The sequence below is a fragment of the Suncus etruscus genome, chromosome 13 (genome assembly GCF_024139225.1).
Source record: "Suncus etruscus isolate mSunEtr1 chromosome 13, mSunEtr1.pri.cur, whole genome shotgun sequence".
NCBI classification, from domain to species: domain Eukaryota; kingdom Metazoa; phylum Chordata; class Mammalia; order Eulipotyphla; family Soricidae; genus Suncus; species Suncus etruscus.
Window position 1 is genome coordinate 89,545,164 of NC_064860.1, and position 16,313 is coordinate 89,561,476.

General features: G+C 35.5%; 2 protein-coding genes across 2 annotated transcripts in view; both read left to right on the plus strand.

Moving 5' to 3' along the window:
* Positions 1–9,400, plus strand: part of DZIP3 (DAZ interacting zinc finger protein 3) — a 76,942-nt gene extending 67,542 nt beyond the window's left edge. Inside the window, exons 28-32 of the mRNA XM_049785603.1 lie at positions 234–454; positions 6,074–6,194; positions 7,127–7,270; positions 7,360–7,461; positions 9,087–9,400. Coding sequence (XP_049641560.1) covers positions 234–454; positions 6,074–6,194; positions 7,127–7,270; positions 7,360–7,461; positions 9,087–9,197 — 699 coding nt within the window. The 3' untranslated portion in view covers positions 9,198–9,400. The remainder of the gene's footprint in view (positions 1–233; positions 455–6,073; positions 6,195–7,126; positions 7,271–7,359; positions 7,462–9,086) is intronic.
* A 3,241-nt stretch (positions 9,401–12,641) lies between these two features.
* The window catches only part of LOC126025873 (T-cell receptor-associated transmembrane adapter 1), a 181,400-nt gene continuing 177,728 nt past the window's right edge, over positions 12,642–16,313 (plus strand). Inside the window, exon 1 of the mRNA XM_049785604.1 lies at positions 12,642–12,731. Within this exon, the coding sequence (XP_049641561.1) occupies positions 12,642–12,731 (90 nt within the window). The remainder of the gene's footprint in view (positions 12,732–16,313) is intronic.

A 16,313-nucleotide genomic window follows, 5' to 3' on the forward strand; every position in this document is an offset into this window, starting at 1 on the left:
ATATAGAAATAAGTATATACCAAATGTTACTTATGCTTTGAACTGTTGAGAGTAGCATTTTTTATTTTTGGAATATGGATTGCTATTAACAATGCTGTGCTATTTAAAAAGGAATATGTACTGTTGTATTTCTCTTCATTCTTCTCATTTCAGAGGTATGGGAATGTCATTTTATCATAAAATGTTACTTCCTCTTAGCTAATGCTGATGAGTTATAATTATTATTCTTCCAGGTGACTGGTATAGCCTGGACCATGCCAGCACCTGTTGGAGCTGTGCCTCCCAGTACCGGCGCTGTGCCTCCCAGTACAGGAGCTGTGCCTTCCAGTGCAGGAACTGTGCCTCCCAGTGTAGGAGCTGTGCCTCCTAGTGCAGTTCAGGGAAGTGATTTCTCCGTGATGAATTGGGAAAGAATCATAGATAGGCTGAAAACTGCCTTTCCTCAGCAAACCAGGTAACTTATTTTCTACTTAGTGGCAAGTAGAGATTATATTTCACAGTTTTTGTCATCATGATGGAACCTGTCATATTTTATGGACAAAGAAATCATAGCATTTTCTTAACATGGACTTGGCAAAGAGAATGAAATTTAATAAATAGAGGATATGATCCATATAAATGCTAAAATACTTCTCTAAAGTGTTCATGATAGAACAAATATTTTTAACTTTGATTTTTTTCTCACTTATTGTGAAAGTAAAACTAGTTGTAAACTTACCCAATTAAAATGCCACCAGCTTTAGTAATTATATTTATCTTTCCACCATGAATTCTTAAATTGATTATGTTCTGTATAAACCCAGTTAAAAGAACATACAATATCTAAAAATGATTGCATTGTGTTTTTTACAATTAGGAGTTTAACAAAATAATTTAAAAATTTTTTTGAGTTCTGACAATTTAAAAAGTAGGTTCATATACATTAAGGGTACAGTGATACCATAGTACATACATAACCATATTGATACCAATATTTTTTCATCAAATACATAGACTATTGGGATCAGAGAGATAGTACAATGGACAGGACATTTACTTTTCATGTAATTAACCTAGGTAAAATCCTTAACTCCTCATATGGTCCTCCAAAGTCACCATGAGTGATTCCTGAGCCCTGATATAAATCTACATGCTGTCAGGTGTGTCCCCAAAAGAAAATAAATAAATTTTAAATACGTGGAATTATTTTGGATCACTTTCTGCACTACCAGTTAGCAGCCTTAATATTGTGATCTGAACGAACATTCTTCATTTTTTTTCTTTATGTATCATATATAAGTAAAGCTATCTGGTGTTTGCTTTCTCTTTTTGTTTTATATTGTAGAGCATGATACCATCCAGTTCTATCCATGATGTAGCAAGATTTCATCTTTTATAACTGAATATATGTTACATTGAAAATATATAACACATTGGGGCCGGGAAGGTGGCGCTAGAGGTAAGGTGTCTGCCTTGCAAGCGCTAGCGTAGGACGGACCACGGTTCGATCCCCCGGTGTCCCATATCGTCCCCCAAGCCAGGGGCAATTTCTGAGTGCATAGCCAGGAGTAACCCCTGAGCGTCAAACGGGTGTGGCCCAAAAACCAAAAAAAAAAAAAAAAAAAAAAGAAAGAAAATATATAACACATCATCTTTATTCACTCATTTGTTATTGGTCATGAGTTGTTCCCCATCTTAGCTATTGTAAACAGTAATATATTTGACATAAGTGTGTATAGATCTTTCATATTAGTGTTGAAATGTCCTTTGGATATGTGCCTTGAAGTGAACTTGGCTGGATTGGTAGTTCTTCAGTTATTTTGTATATCTTTGAAAAAGGATTTTATATAATTTTTCAGTAGTGTTATTGTTTTTGTTTTTGGTTCAGTATGTGAATTTTTGGGGGTATATCTTGGATATAACCCCTTTCAATCATAAGATTTGATAATATTTTCTTCCATTATGATCAGAAGACTTTGTTGATGTAATCTCATTTGTTTATTTTTCCTTTATTTTACTTGATAATACAAATTATGGAAGACACTATTGAAGTTAGTACTATGTAGTGTTTTGTCAATGTTTTCTCTCATACATTTTATGAATTTGGACCTAACATCTATGATTTTTATCTGTTTTTAGTTAAGTTGTATTAAGTGTTACCCACTTTCATTCTTCTGCATGTGACTATCTAGTCTACTTTTGTTGAAGTATCTTTCCTTTCTTCCTTTTGTGTTCTAATCTCCTTTATCTTAAATTTATTGTATATGTATCTGAAGATCTATTTCTTAGCTTTTCATTCTGTACTACTGATCTAGGTGTCTTTTAATTCCCATGCTACACTGTTTTGCTTACTTATTTAATTTATATTTTTAGTGCTGCAAAGTAGTTTTTATTGTTTGTTTTTGGCTGGTTGGTTGGTTGGTTATTTTGGGGCCACACCTAGTGGTGCTCAAGAATTATTCCTAGACCTGCACTCTGGATATTCCTGGCAGTGCTCAGGAAACCATATGGGATGCCAGAAATTGAACTTTGGTCAGCTATTTGGAAGACAAGCAAGGCAAGCACCCTACCAGTGCTATCATGCCACCCCATCCCCCATGTAGATTTTATTGAAACTAAATTAGAAAGATGTGAGAGGATATAAAGAAGGAAAATATGTTCAAGTGACAACACAGGTAATAAAGAAACAAAAGCAAGCCAGATACATGTTCAAGGAAAAACACGGGCTTGAAGAGCAAGCTAGTTTTTAAAAGTAGGAAGCAATGATGCCCCCTCTCTTCTTTTTTCTCATTATTGCTTTGGCTACACAGGGAACTTGTTGGTTTTATATCAATTCTAGTAATATTAGTTCTATGTCCTTAAGTACATGCTTTAGAAATGTAATAGATATTCATTGAAACTAAGAAAAATATATTAAATTTTTAGCCAAAAATGAAAGGTTATATTCAACAAAAAATACTAGTGTCGGGGCCGGGCGGTGGCGCTAAAGGTAAGGTGCCTGCCTTGCCTGCGCTAGCCTTGGACGGACCGCGGTTCGATCCCCCGGTGTCCCATATGGTCCCCCAAGCCAGGAGCAACTTCTGAGCACATAGCCAGGAGTAACCCCTGAGCGTTACCGGGTGTGGCCCAAAAACCAAAAAAAAAAAAAAAAAAATACTAGTGTCTACCAACACTTTTATTTGAAGATTATAATTTTTATTCAAGTACTATGTACAACAGTGCTTCAGAATAAAAATTATAATTATATGAAGATGATAGTGATGAAATTAAAGTTAATAATATTAAAGTTGTTATTACCATATTAATATATATTAATTTTTTAACAAATGGCATGACATTTTTAGATAAAAAATATTTCATCCTGTCATGTCATATCAAAAATATATGTAGATTGTTGGTTTTGTAAAGAAATACAACTACTAATTGTCACATTACTGGGCCAGAATAATAGTTTAGTTGGTAGGGCACATATCTTGCATCCAACGAGTCTAGTTTCAATCCTTGGCATCTCATAAGTTCTACAAAGTCCTGCCATGAGGTATCTCTAAGTACAGACCCAGAAGAAAGTTCTGAGTTTTTGGTGTGATCCCAAATCAAAGAAAGACTTTACTTTCCTGTTTTGTTTGATCTTTTATTTTGCTCTGAGTTTTACCAAATTAAGACTTAACATTGATCACAGAGAAAGGAAAGCAATAGTAACAATTAAGAAGGGACATTTTAATTCCAGTTTAAGAGAGCATTCAGAGGTATGATATAAATATGTGAGAGCATAAATATATAGATAACAAAAGTAATTTTTACAGAGAAAAATAGCTTTTACAAACAATGAAAGTCTGGGCCCAGAGTGATAGCACAGTGGGCAGGGTGTTTGCCTTGCACATGGCTGACCTGGTTTTGATCCTCTGCATCACATATACTGCCCTGAACCTGCCAGAAATAATTGCCCAGGATACAAGAGCCACCCACTGAGTGGGAGAAATTATTCACCCAACACCCATGAGATAAGGGGCTATTATCTAAAATATATAGGGCACTGACAGACTTTACAAGAAAAAACATCTAATCCCATCAAAAAATGGAGAGAAGAAAGGAACAGACACTTTGATAAAAAAGAAATACAAATGGCCAAAAGGCACATGAAGAAATGCTCCCGGTCACTAATCATCGGGGAGAAGCAAATCAAAACAAGGATGAGATACCATCTCACACCACAGAGATTGGCATAACATCACAAAGAATGAAAACGATCAGTGTTGGCGGGAATGTGGAGAGAAAGGAACTCTTATCCACTGCTGGTGGGAATGCTGTCTAGTCCAATCTCTGGAAAGCGATATGGAGATTCCTCCAAAATCTGGAAATTGAGCTCCTATTTGACCCAGCTATTCCACTCCTAGGGATATACCCTAAGAACACAAGACTACCATACAAAAACCCCTTCCTCACACCTATATTATTGCAGCACTATTCACAATAGCCAGGCTCTGGAAACAACCAAGATGCCCTTCAACAGATGAATGGCTAAAGACACTGTGGTACATATACACAATGGAATATTATGCAGTCGTCAGGAGAGATGAAGTCATGAAATTTTCCTATACATGGATATACATGGAATTTATCATGCTGAGTGAAATAAGTCAGAGGGAGAGAGAGAGAGGCGCAGAATAGTCTCACTCATCTATGGGTTTTAAGAAAAATAAAAGTCATTTTTGCAACAATCCTCAGAGACAATGAGAGGAGGGCTGGAACTTTCAGCTCACTTCATGAAACTTACCACAAAGAGTGGTGAGTGCAGTTATAGAAATAACTACACAGAGAACTACCGTAATCATGTGAATGAATGAGGGAACTGGAAAGCCTGACTGGAGTACAGGTAGGGGTGGGGAGGGATGAAGGTAGATTTGGGACATTGGTGGTGGTAATGTTTCACTGGTGAAGGGAGTATTCTTTATATGACTGAAACCTAATCACGATCATATATGTAATCAAGATGTTTAAATAAAGGGAAAAAAAAACAAAAAAGAACCCTAAAAAAAAAAGAAAAAAATAATTGCTGAGCATGGAGCTAGAAGTAACTCATGCACAGTGCTGGTGTGGCAAAACAAAACAAAACAATGAAAGTATTTTTTTTAAGCTGTTAAGTCTTGTGTTTGAGATATAATATAAAGATTAAGATGTTTGATTTGCCTTGCCTTGGTTATTGATCCCTGGCACAGGAGTATGACTTGGGCACTCACTGCTTGGTGTGGCCCAAAACTTACTCCCCACTACCACCACACAGAGACACTTACACAGAAGCATACCTGTGCATGCGTTTGTGGTTGTTTCTGTTTTTTTTGAGGAAGCAAGGTATTAAAACTAACTTATTTGCAAAGAGAAAAGAGGAGAAAAGGGGAGAAAAGTATATTCAAGAGAGAGCACAGGCTCCTTCAAAGTAAAAATAAGCAAAAATACATAGAAACTAAGCAATAGAGTAGGTATTCAAGAAAGAACATGGGCTTGAAGAGAAAGGCAGGATTGTTTCTTTTGGGGGTAGCACACCCAGCAATGATCAGGGGTTATTCTGGTAGGCTTTGGGACCTTATGAGATGCCAGAGAATGAACCCAGATTGGCTGATGCAAAGCAAACACCCTACCTTCAACCTCATGGTTGTTTCTTTGGAGGTGGGGGGTGTCACACCCGGCATTACTCCTGACTCTGCTCTCAGAAATCGCTCCTGCCAGGCATGGGAAACATATGAGATGCTGGGATTCGAACCACCATCCATCCTGGATTGGCTTCATGCAAGGCAAATGCCTTACTGCTATGCTATTTCTCTGGCCCCTCCTATGGTTGTTTCATTTTGAAGAGAAAGTAAATGCTAAAATATGCCATTCATAAAAACATTAAGTATCATTAATAAACACATTAGTAGTTTTTAGTTTGGTTTAAAGTAAAAATAGGTGGACTTGTGAACTCTTTTTAGATCAGACATCTAAAGAGTAATATCTATATGTTATATATGAATCATATGATAGAATTTTATACCTTGTTTGGGCAGCATATCCTCCAGGAAGTACGAAAAATCGCTACATTTTCCTTGATCTATTTCAGAAACGAGCTTACAGGTTTCTTACAGAAATTAAAAGATACCCATGGAAATTCCTTCTCTGGAATGACATTTAATGAAATTGTTTACAAGATTTCCCAACTTATTGACCCCAAGATATCTCAGGTAATAAAAAAGAGAAGACTTTATATTTGATCTTATATTTCGTGATTGTATATTTTAATTATATTTATAACATGTTTTAAAGTCCCTGTAATATATTCAGTAGTCTATATCAGTTACTCTTATAATCATTAAGTATAGATTAATTTATAGTTTATTAATACATAACTGGTCTTTTTTAAATGACTGGGTTACTTTGAATTATTTTTAAATACTTTATTTAATTAAAAGGATTTTATATATATAAAATATTTAGGCCAAAGATAGATTTCTAGTTAATAGAAATAATAAATAATAATTTATTTCCTGGCACCATATAGTCCCCTGAGCATCACTGTGTGTCACTCTGAAGGTCCACAACACCAACAGGGTGGTCTGACTATTCAGTAATATTTTGCCTGAGAAGCATCATATGCTTGGCCATAACTTAGTAGTCTGGTTGGCCAAGAATTACTAATGGCACCTCCTGAGAACTGCTCAGAGGTTCTTCTATTTCCTAGGAATATTTATTTGAGGTAAGGAATATCGTTTAGATGTGCCAAACAAAAGCCTGGCTTTAGACCTCAAGTCTTATTCTTAGCACTTAAGCTCCTCTCCCGCCAAAAAAAATTGAGGATATTAGCCCTAATGACCCCCAAGGACCTCAAGGCCCCAAGCACCAGAAAAGCAATCAAGCATCAGGTCTGTGTCACCTGGCTGAGGATTGCTAGCAGTATCTCTCCCCATCCCAAGAGTCTTTCAGTGTAGCCTCTATTAAAACAGAAATACACAGACTTTACTTGGGCCTGAATGTATGTGTGCAATATTGCCATTTTTTTGTTTAAATATTTCTGATCATTTTGTGTACTTTTTCACCCATTTTCTAATTTTGTGCTATTCTGTTAGTTCTTCACATTTTAAAATCATTCTAAGAATACTTAATATTTTTATTTCAGAACCAGGAAAAATCAGTTCCAAATGGTAATTCTGTCCCATCTAACCCAAATCCACCACAGTCTAACGCCCCCCAGCCTCCCAACTCAGCCTGGGAACCTCTCAATTCACAAGGTTCTGCCGCATGGGAAGAAGAAAATGATGAGGTGAGACTAAAAGACTGTTGAATATAAATACATTTAAGTATAGGGAGAAGTAGTAAACTGAATTTAAGTTTATGTTTATTCCTTCTTAGGATAAAGAGGAGGAGGAAGAGGAGCCTTGTGTGATTTGTCATGAAAGCCTTTCTCCTGACAGTCTCTCAGTTTTGCCTTGTGCTCATAAATTCCATTCTCAGGTAGCCTTTTAAACTTGCATTCTAATATTTTAATCTATTCTACCATATTCAAGTGAAATGTTTCTACCATTTACTTGAAAATAAATACCTATATCATTATTTATTTCACTCTGTCTTGTTACGATTTCCACTAAATCTAATTCTGTGCTTTGATGTTACCATACAAACAATCTATGCTTGTTTTTTCAAGTCTGACTATTAATACACCTAACTATGATTATATCATGTTTTCTGAGGTCTCCATATACCATTCTAACAGAAGGAGATAATATCATGAAAATTATATGGAGTAGGCAGTTTCCATAAATAGTTTTGCAATGATACTATTTTACAGTCTTATCCTCTGGAGTATCCTTTTTTCTACACACAATTGTAGCCCTCTTCCATTATAAGGCATACTACACATATTTGTATTTGCTTTTGAAGATGCTTTGACTTGCTGATATATCTTCTGTTGATTCTTGACATTTTATATAGATTAATTCCTGATTGCTGCCTATCTGGTACTTTTTTGGTATAATTTATGATCTCAGTTTTGCCTTGCAGAGATGCAGTATGACACAGAAAATATAATTTTATAAATGCAGGCTTCCCAGAGAAGTAAGTTATAGCCATATATATGGAATGTCATTTCAAGCCTTATCTATAAGAACTTTTTTATTTTTTAACATTGGCTATTGAATATAAAGAAGGTTAGTTAGTGAACCTTATTCATGGTACCTATGCTTACTCATCTTGAATGTGACCTGGCTCTCCATTATTTATACAAGTAAAAATGATTTGGGAGAGAGAGAGAAAACACAAGATAAGGCACTTGCCTTGTACATGGCTGATCCTGATTTGATCTCTGGTACCACATTGAATCCCACAAACACTGCTAGGAATTATTCCTAAGCACAGAGCCAAGTGCCAGTGAATATAGCACACACAAAATTTCAATAATATATTCTGTTGTTGTTTTGTTTTGTTTTGTTTGGAGAAGGAGAGCCACACCCAGTGACACTCAGGGGTTACTTCTCTATATGCGCTCAGTAATCACTCCTGGCTTGGGGATCAATTAGGAACCAGGGGATTGAACCGAGGTCCGTCCTAGGCTAGCCTGGGCAAGGCGGCTGCCTTAAGCCCTGCGCCACTGCTCCGGCTCCTCGATTATATATTTTTGTAGTCATTATTCAAGCAAAAGAATTTCAATAGTTTATAGACAAAGAATATTATCATCATCATCTTAGAAAGCAATCTGAGCAGTTATTTATGATTTTAACTTAAAATTCTGTAAGTACAGTGTTGGTAATCTTTATATGTTTAATTAAAACTTTTCCTTTTCCTGAGTTATGGATGAGAACATGTAGTAAAAAAAAAAAAAGAAAAAAAGAAAAACTGGATTTCCTCAGTCTCCTTGTTAGAATTTCTGGTCATTTGAAAATCGGAGTTGGGGAAAGGATTTTAATAAACAGTGAAAAGTGTGCTTGCAAATTGTAGAGAGGTTTCCATGATTATAACAGTTGGTTTGATAGTCAGCAGATAAGGATCTCAGGCCCAAAGAAAAGTGTGTTATTTGGTAATTCAGAGAGCTAGCTCTGCTAGACTAACTCCAAAAGACTGACATGAATCTTTTTGTTCCTCAGTGCATTAGACCTTGGTTGATACAGCAGGGGACATGTCCAACTTGCAGACTTCACGTTTTACTACCAGAAGAATTTCCTGCTCGCGCCAGCCAGCCTTTGCCCAAAGTGTGATTTAAAGGCATGATGTGCAGATTTTCAATTCTTATAACAAAATTTGGTTTTACCTTTACTGTGACAAAATAGTGTGTACAATGTGAAGCTATCTGTTTTTCAGTATTATTTAAGAAGTGCTAGTTAATCTCATCAAAACTGTGGCCAAAGAAGACAGGATACATCTTCAGGATTTGTGACTAAGTAAGCTTCAAGGACTTAAACAAGATGGAGTTTTGCAAGTTATATTATAATTTAGTAGGTATTCTCCAAAATCAATATGGTGATTTATATATCTTAGGAAGTCTTTCTTATCTTGTTTCTTTTTATTCCACCTTTTTTTTTTGTTTCCCATATACACATTTTAATTTCCTGAATTTCATTTAAATAAATGTGAAATAATTTACTTCATTTCAGTAGGAATATTTCAGATTTTAGTGATCTTTTTAAATTTTAACACTGTTTAGAATAATGAAATTTTACTTTTTATCTCTATTTTATCATCTAAAAATATACCTAATAAAGGGATACTTAAGGGTGATGACCATATAGGGAGGGATTTCCTGGAGTGGCATAGATTGTAAAGTTTCAGGAATACTGTGAGCCATTTATCAAAGAGTTGCTGGATTTTAATATGCTGTATGGACATATTTCTATGACAGAAATCAGTAAATACTTCAGTAAGACATTTTCTTCTTTTCAAGAGCTAGTTCAATTATTAGTATACCACTATACTATGGTGGATAAGGCAGAAGATCAACCTCTGCATGACAGTCCCATATGCTAGTCCATCGTAACCCATATGGTCTGTCCCCTGAGCACCACCAGGAGCGATCCCTCAGAACAGAACCAGAAGTAAGCCCTGAACACCTCCAGGTGTGACCCAAAAGCAAGTGAAACAAAGCAGTAGCTTACCACTGGCCATTTTTCATCCAACTTTCATAGACACTGTATAAATATTCCCAGAATCATAAGTCAGGAAGTTCTGAGAAAAGGACTCACTGTGAAAATTAAGTTACTTAAATAGTTGAGATCTTATGTTAACTTGTAAGCTTAGATCTTATGTTAACTTGTTAATAGTTGGAGGGTGTGTTTGCTTTTTTCTGCCTTAAATGTGTATCATTTCACATTCTGATGCTGAAGTATGTTGAAGACTGTTCATGTGTAATTGACTTTTATGACAGAGTTGAGACACACTGGACTAAATTGCTTCTTATCTCAAGTTTGCCACTGAGAAATTTCACTCTTGAGGTCAAAAACTATTTTGAAAATAGTCTCATGGAAGTGTTTTAAGTGTTATATTTGTCTCTAGTTACAACACTAATTTAGCTACCTTCTAGATAGATAATGGTCCATATTCCTTTCCATAAATTAATGAAGTTGATACTGTGAATAAGTATTTCCTGCTTCAGCAGCTATTTTGTATATTTCACTGTGAATGTATCTTGAAGTTATTTTAAATATTTTCAAAACTGCCATTTCTGTAATCGTGTGCAAAATGTTCTCTTCTGTAATGAAAATAAACTGGAAAATGTCCAAAATCATGCCACTTGGCTTTTTTAACTGATAGGTATATGTATATTTTGGTTTAAACGTAGTAACACTTCTTTAAATCTTTCAATGTCTATAACTATTTAATTTTGCCTTGATTTTGTTTTGATTTTGCTTTTAGGCCATACTTGACAATGCTCAGGGAAACTCCTGACTCTACCTACACTCAGGAATTACTCCTGGTGGTGCTCATGGGCCATATAGGATGCTAGGGATGGAACCTGGATTGGCCACGTGCAATAAAAGCACCCAACCCATTATAATTTTTAATTTTTAATTTTTTTATGTCATAAGGAAAGATAGGAAAGTATTTTAAGAAAACATTTATCAGGGCAGTGTTAGCACAGGGGTAGGACATTTGCCTTCCACTTGCTTCGCTGACTGAGGACGGACCCAGGTTTGACCCCCGACATCCCATATGGCCTCCTGAGCCAGGAGCGATTTCTGAGTGCAGAACCATGAGTAACCCCTGAATGCCCCCAGGTGTGACCCAGATACAAAAAAAAAAAAAAAAAAAGAAAAGAAAAGAAACACTTATCTGGACAAACTTTTCTCAGATAAGAGCCATATGACCCTATGTAAGCCTTCAGTATATTTCAAGGGACCACAAAGTGAAAATGATAAGAGGAGATTCATAGATTCTTAGCATTCATAGAATAGGGTGCCAACATATAAGATGGGGATCATGAAATGGGAACAAAGTTGGAAGAGTTCCAAGTTCATAAAAAAATAAATTGAGAGATACTAATCTAAACCAATAGCTTTCCACTATTTTTACTTATCACCAGTTCTACTGATCAGAAAATTTTTGTGGATTAGTGATTAAACACTACTGCTCTAACCTTATAAAATTTAATTACAAGTATCACACAGAAGAATTAAGAAAAAAGGAAGATTACATGATATTTTTTACACCAATGAAAGAAAGGTCCTTAAATTTATCTCCAATATATTTATTTACTTGAGGTTCCTAGAGTATATTACCTGAGTCTTTTTCCATGTATTTTATGACTTGAGATCCAAGTCCTTACTCAACTTTTAGATTTTTTATTGTGTATTAGTGATAGTGACCAAATTTATTTTCTTTTTCTTTTTTTTAGGGGGTAAGGGAAGGTAGGCATGTTGCTCTTAAGTTTTTCTAATATGACTTGTTAAAGGTGCTTTTCTGCATTCTTTTCTGCATTGTCTCATCTCTGCTCTTGGACCAAGAATAGGCTCTGTGGTAAAATACTTAGGTTTCAACCCAGAACTGCAAAACAAGCTTGCTATGTGGCTTTAGAGGGTGGTTTTTTTTTTTCCATCATAAATCTTATTTCCAGATATCTGTAGGTTTATTTCTTGGCTCTCTATTCCATATGTGTTTGGTTTTGTTCCAGTATTATAAAGTTGTGAGGATTACTGCTTTGTGAATATTTTGAAGTTGGGAAATGTTCTACCTCCATATTTCTTCTTTTCTTTCAAAAATGTTTTGACAATTCAGGATATTTTGTGATTCCAAAGTTATATTTCCACCTATCATTGTCATATTGTTCTCTGCCCTAACTCCACTCCCCCACTACTTGCAATAAGCTTCCTGCCATGGACTAGTCCTTCTGACACTTGTCTCTATTCTCTTGTCATACTATATTGTCTTTTTATATTCTACAATTGAATGTGATCATTCTATGTATATCTTTTTCCCTCTGACTCACTGCATTCAACATAATACTTTCTCCATATCCATCCATAGATAGAAATGGTACCAGCTATCCTCACCTTTTTTCTTTTTTTGATAATCATAATTCAGTTTCTTTTTCATTTCTGTTTTTGCCCTCTAGGTGGCACTGTAGCTTTAGTTTTGAAGTTATCCTTTGTTTCTCAGTTCAGGAAAAAATGAGGTGGCAATAAAAAGATGGAAAACTAAGATCAGTCACGATGTTGCTAATGGAATGTGAAAGGAAAACTGGCCCTACTGAGAGGTTCATACTACCCTACTTCCGCTGTGACCCCAGCTACCTGTTTTTGGTACACATCTGTTAAAAGTGCTCCATCTCTGAAGGTTCTTTCGATTGATTGCTATATTCCCTGAAGGAGGTAGTATAGAACGTAGCCAGCCCAAGGATTTCTTATTTCAGTTTTTGTCCAAGAGCTCAGTTTCTGCCAGCAGTCAAGTCACCTCTGTTGGGAAGGTGACCTGTTAACTCCAGTGACAGTCCTTCCTTAGTAGGATTCAGTGTACTGTACCATGCTGGGAAAATGTGCATCAGTTGATCCCACCAACCCTTCCCATAGCTTGCTGTCATCCGCTTTCAAATACTTAGATGCATGTCTCAGGCATACTAGACTGAATTAATGAGTTCTTTTTTCTGTGCTTTGTAGTTGATTCTCATATTTTTGTGGAGAACTTTGCTTACCAGTATTTGTTCTATTTTTTTTGTTTGTTTTGTTTTGTTTTGCTTTTTTGTTTTTTGAGCCACACCTGGTGACCCTCAGGGGTTACTCCTGGCTATGCGTTCAGAAATAGCTCCTGGCTTGAGGGACCATATGGGAGGCCGGGGGATTGAACTGCAGTCCATCCTAGGTTAGAGCTTGCATGACAGACTCCTTACCACTTAAACAACCACTCCAGACCCTATTTGTTCTATTTTGTTTGGAAATCTGAAGATTTCTCAACAATTCTTTGTTGTCGTTAGCTGGTTTACACAGGGCAGTGCTCAATGAATGTTCCTGGGAGTACTTGTGAGACATGTGGAAAGAGGATTGAACCTGGTGTTGCAAAGCCAAAGATTTCTTAGATCTACAAAATATCAGAACATAAAGGGACTTATTTGATCTCTTCATTGTACGTATGTAGCTTTCTCAGGTGCTAAGTAGTGCCTAAGCTATTTTAACTCTTGAAGGTTCTAACATTGATTCATGCTTTCTCCACAAAGTCATACTGGATGACTCTTTTAGGACCATACCAAGCATGGCTTTGGCGGGGCGTTGCAGTCACTCCCAAAGATGCTTGGCATGTTGATGTGGGCCTGTCTGATGCTCAGACCCAAGCAGTGTTATAATGGAAAGTGGATTCCTGAAATAAATAGGCAGTGTTTGGGGGCCATTTGGCTCTTAGAATCAACAAAAGGTCCCCCACACAGTAAAAAGTTACTCGGACACTTAAGCCAATACCCACAGCCTCTCATCTACCATTAGTGTCACCAAGAATCAGGACAGAGATCATATAACACAGCTACTATAAAGTAAGATCAAGTAGGATTCTGGGTAGCCCTCCATAATGACTGCAAGGGACTAGAGAGTGACCCCTACACAAGTCATAAATAGAAAAACCTTCTATTCAAAACAAATGAATCAGGCACCAAAAAAAAGTACAGTGGGTACCATGTTTTCCTTGAATGTAGCTAACCTGATCTTAACCTCTGACATCCCATATTATCCTTGAGCACCATTAGTTATAGCCCCCAAACCAAATAAGTAAATTAATCAAAAGGTAGACATTCATTATTTTAGACTAGAAATGTTTTAGACTAGAAGTTCAGGGTGTAAAAAAAATGTACACTAGTAGTAGGTTAAAGTTTAAAAAGTTGGGCAGGAGAGGTTGCATGGAGGTAGAGCATTTGCCTTGCATGCAGAAGGATGGTGGTTCAAATCCCAGCCTCCCATATGGTCCCCCGAGCCAGCCAGGAGCAATTTCTGAGCATCGAGTCAGGAGTAACACCTGAGTGCTGCTGGGAGTGACCAAACAAAACAAAACAAAACAAAAATGTGTGAAGAGTTTCTCTTTTTTTTTTCCCCCTTATGTTCTAGTTTGGAATTATTCTAATTCTGGCTATTGTTCTGACAAGATTATTGATAATGCCTTTATTTTATCTTATTTTTTATTTTCAACAGTGTCCAAGTGAAGGCATCTTTTTTTCCTAACCATATTGGAATTTGTTTAGAAACAAAAACCTGATTCCATAAAATGTTGCTGGAACAACTAAAAAGGATAACTAAAAAGGATTCTAGAACTACTGCAACAGAGTACTCATTAGTGCCTATAGCCAGATAAAAACAAATGAGCAATAATTTATTGTAAAGAAAAATTATATCTAATTTTCCTTAATAGGATTTTTTCAAACTAATGGGATCCGTTGAGTATGGCTCCTAGGCGTCATTAAATTTGCATGGTGTTTATGAAAGTATATCTCAAGAGTCTATAAGAATTTGCATTTGGAACAAACAGTCAAGGTGTTCAAAAGTGCACTAAACTTTCAAAACCATTGATGTAGTAGAAAATAGATGTCTTGGGCAGGTCCAGGTTTGAGTTTTTGAATACCATCTCTGCAGTACTGAAATCATGAAAAAATTATTTAACTTTTCTCCACCAAATCTTCTTCTATAAAATGGGGGAATAAGCCAAGTAGAGTTATTATTATTAAATGAAATTTTATTATTCTTTGTAAAAAGGCTCCTATCTGGGGCCAGAGTGACAGTACAACAGATAAAGAGCTTATCTTGCATGTGGCCAACCCTTAAAGGATTTTTATCTCTCAGCATCCTTTTTGAAATGAAGAGAACAGAGACGATAGCCATTCCAGAGGCAGATAGCCTTAGAATTTTAAACAGTAAGTTTATTGCATAAAATATTACATACCTATAAAATTTAATCAAACTAAACCATATAAACTATAATTATTTTTAATATTATTTAGCAAAGTTCAATAACTGACAATAATTTAAGGGAAAGAAAAATTTAAAGGTAGAAAGGAAAGATGTCATCTTCATTTAGAAAATGAGTCCAAAATATAATGATTCACACTAGGTCAAGCAACTATTTAATAGTATAGACCAAAATTCTAATCTATATTAGAAACATCAAAATTATATTTTTTTACCATACAAATTATCTTGAAAAATTAAGCAACAAAAGAACTACTTAAAAATACTGTTTGGGGGGCCTAAATTAATCATAAAATAAGTTCAGAATAATCTTATGATAATTAAACATTAAAGAAGGGAAAGAAGACATTAAAGAAGTTAAAAATTGCTATTATGCAAGTTGATAATATTCGATCAATGCTTTAAAAATCAAAGGGTGTTGCGACTTTTCCATGTTTTGTTTGAGCCACACCTAACAGATGTTCAAGTTGTTCTGGCTCTGTGCTCAATGAGCACCCTGGCAGTGCTCAGGGGGATCATATGTTCTGAGAATTGAATCCAGATCTACTCATGCAAGTCAAGTACCTTAACCACTGTACTATCTTTCCAGCTCACAACTTTTCAATTTCATTTTATTTTTTGTTGTTGTTTTTTTGTTTGTTTGTTTTTGTTTTTTGAAAATATGGAACGCTTCACAAATTTGCGTGTCATCCTTGCTAATTTCATTTTATTTTTTAATAAATTATTTATTTAAGCACCATGATTACAATTTTCAATTTTAAAGCATTACTTTGATGTATATTTAGAATATATGTCTAGTCGTATCATTTTCTTAAACCATAGAATTCTGTAAAACAGTGTTAAGATTTCAGTAACATAATCATAGGCTTCTGCAATATGAACAATCTTGTCAGAGTGCTTAGAGAAAAATAATAGTGATATTGGAACTTAGTACAGTGTACCTTT